The sequence below is a fragment of the Pteropus vampyrus genome, unplaced genomic scaffold (genome assembly GCF_000151845.1).
Source record: "Pteropus vampyrus isolate Shadow unplaced genomic scaffold, Pvam_2.0 Scaffold82, whole genome shotgun sequence".
Classification (NCBI taxonomy): Eukaryota; Metazoa; Chordata; class Mammalia; order Chiroptera; family Pteropodidae; genus Pteropus; species Pteropus vampyrus.
Genome location: NW_011888863.1, coordinates 1,873,585 through 1,875,187, shown reverse-complemented (window position 1 = coordinate 1,875,187; position 1,603 = coordinate 1,873,585). Strand labels below are relative to the sequence as shown.

The 1,603-nt window shown below is 35.2% G+C and overlaps 1 protein-coding gene across 1 annotated transcript in view; it reads left to right on the top strand.

Moving 5' to 3' along the window:
- The window catches only part of LMNTD1 (lamin tail domain containing 1), a 56,570-nt gene that overhangs the window by 20,943 nt on the left and 34,024 nt on the right, over positions 1–1,603 (top strand). The window contains 2 exon segments of the mRNA XM_023532408.1: positions 186–372; positions 920–1,039. Coding sequence (XP_023388176.1) covers positions 186–372; positions 920–1,039 — 307 coding nt within the window.

Below are 1,603 nucleotides of genomic sequence, written 5' to 3'. Positions count from 1 at the left end.
TGCACAGATAAACAGAACTGAGATCAAAGCATTTGTCTTAGATTACAAAATACACTGTTTCTACATAGAATACATCCAATAAATAAATAGTTTAGAGACAATTTCTAAAGCATATTTGCTACTAAGTTCTTAAAGTGAACTAAAGACATGTTCATCTGAAGACACCTTATATTTTGCTTTTCTAGTGCTATTGGAGACATTAAAATAGCTGAAGTGAATGCCATGGGTTTATTTGTGAAACTCATTAACTCTTCCCGTGACAAAGAAGTGGAGATTGGAAATCATATTCTTCAGCAAAATGTGAATGGACAAAGAATCTCTTTGTACCGATTCCTTCCAAGTATCATAATGCAGGCCAATTCCACAGTAACAGTAAGTATAAGATATAAATACTATAAATTAGAATTGCACAGGAAATTCTAATTTACTGAGTTAGACCGTGGCTCAGCACCAGTGGTTACTTCATCACTCAATCTCTATGTAAAATGTGATGTTATGTTGGTGGTGGCTAACTGTGCCACATTGTCCATCTCTGTATGTAAATTAATACCCATAATTAAATTTCAATAGCTTTTTTCAATTTGTTGTACAAATCTTTTATTTTATGATATAACTTTTAAAATTAAATACCTAAGTTCCTAAAATTAAGCAAACATAATCTTTAAAAGGAAAACAAAGAGATTGCTTGCCTAGACAATAGGTAATTAGTTGATGCTGGAGAGTTTTTCCTTTTTCTTGTGCTTTTTTTTAAGCCATATACCATAGTGTTTAGTGTTATACAACTTGACAATATATATTATACAGTCATATTTTAAAATCTCATATGTTCAGAAAGATAACCTTGTAATAACCCTTTGACATGTACAAAATTATGTTGAACTCCAATGACCTGTGTCATTAACAAACTATCTTCTTACAGGTCTGGGCAGCAGCATCTGAAGCAAAGCATCAGCCACCATCAGATTTTCTTTGGAAGGAAGAAAATAAGTTTAGAACAAGCCCCAATTGTACAACAATCCTGTGCAAACCTAATGGTGAGGTCAGTATCTGGTTCTTAACAATAGTTTTTAAATGGATAGCCTCCTTATGTTCCTCTTCTCCCTTTAGATCACTCAATTACTTTTCCAATCCTAAAAGCTTGAAAGGAACCATCACTAACTGTCAAAACACATCAGTAAATCAGTAGTAGTCATATTGTTGTCCTATGGAATTTGTAACCTCTATATCGTATGTTGAAACAAATAGATATCAAAAAAATTAAGAATAGGTGTCTTAAATATTTAAATATTTAATGCTTCAAGACTGCCCAATATATCATTTTATTATTAGAGATTCAGTATTGGAACAGACTACTTCTATGCTGTAGGACATGGGTCCCCAACTCCAGGCCACTGGCTAGTACTGGTCTGTGGCCTGTTAGGAACCAGGCCACACAGCAGGAGGTGAGCAGTGGGCAAATGAGAGCAAAGCTTCATCTGTTTTTGCAGCCCCTCCCCAGCACTGGCATCACCGCCTCAGCAACACTTAGATCATCAGGCATAAGATTCTCATAGGAGCACTGGTCCCTGTGCCAAAAATGTTGGAGACTGCTACTGTAGAAGCT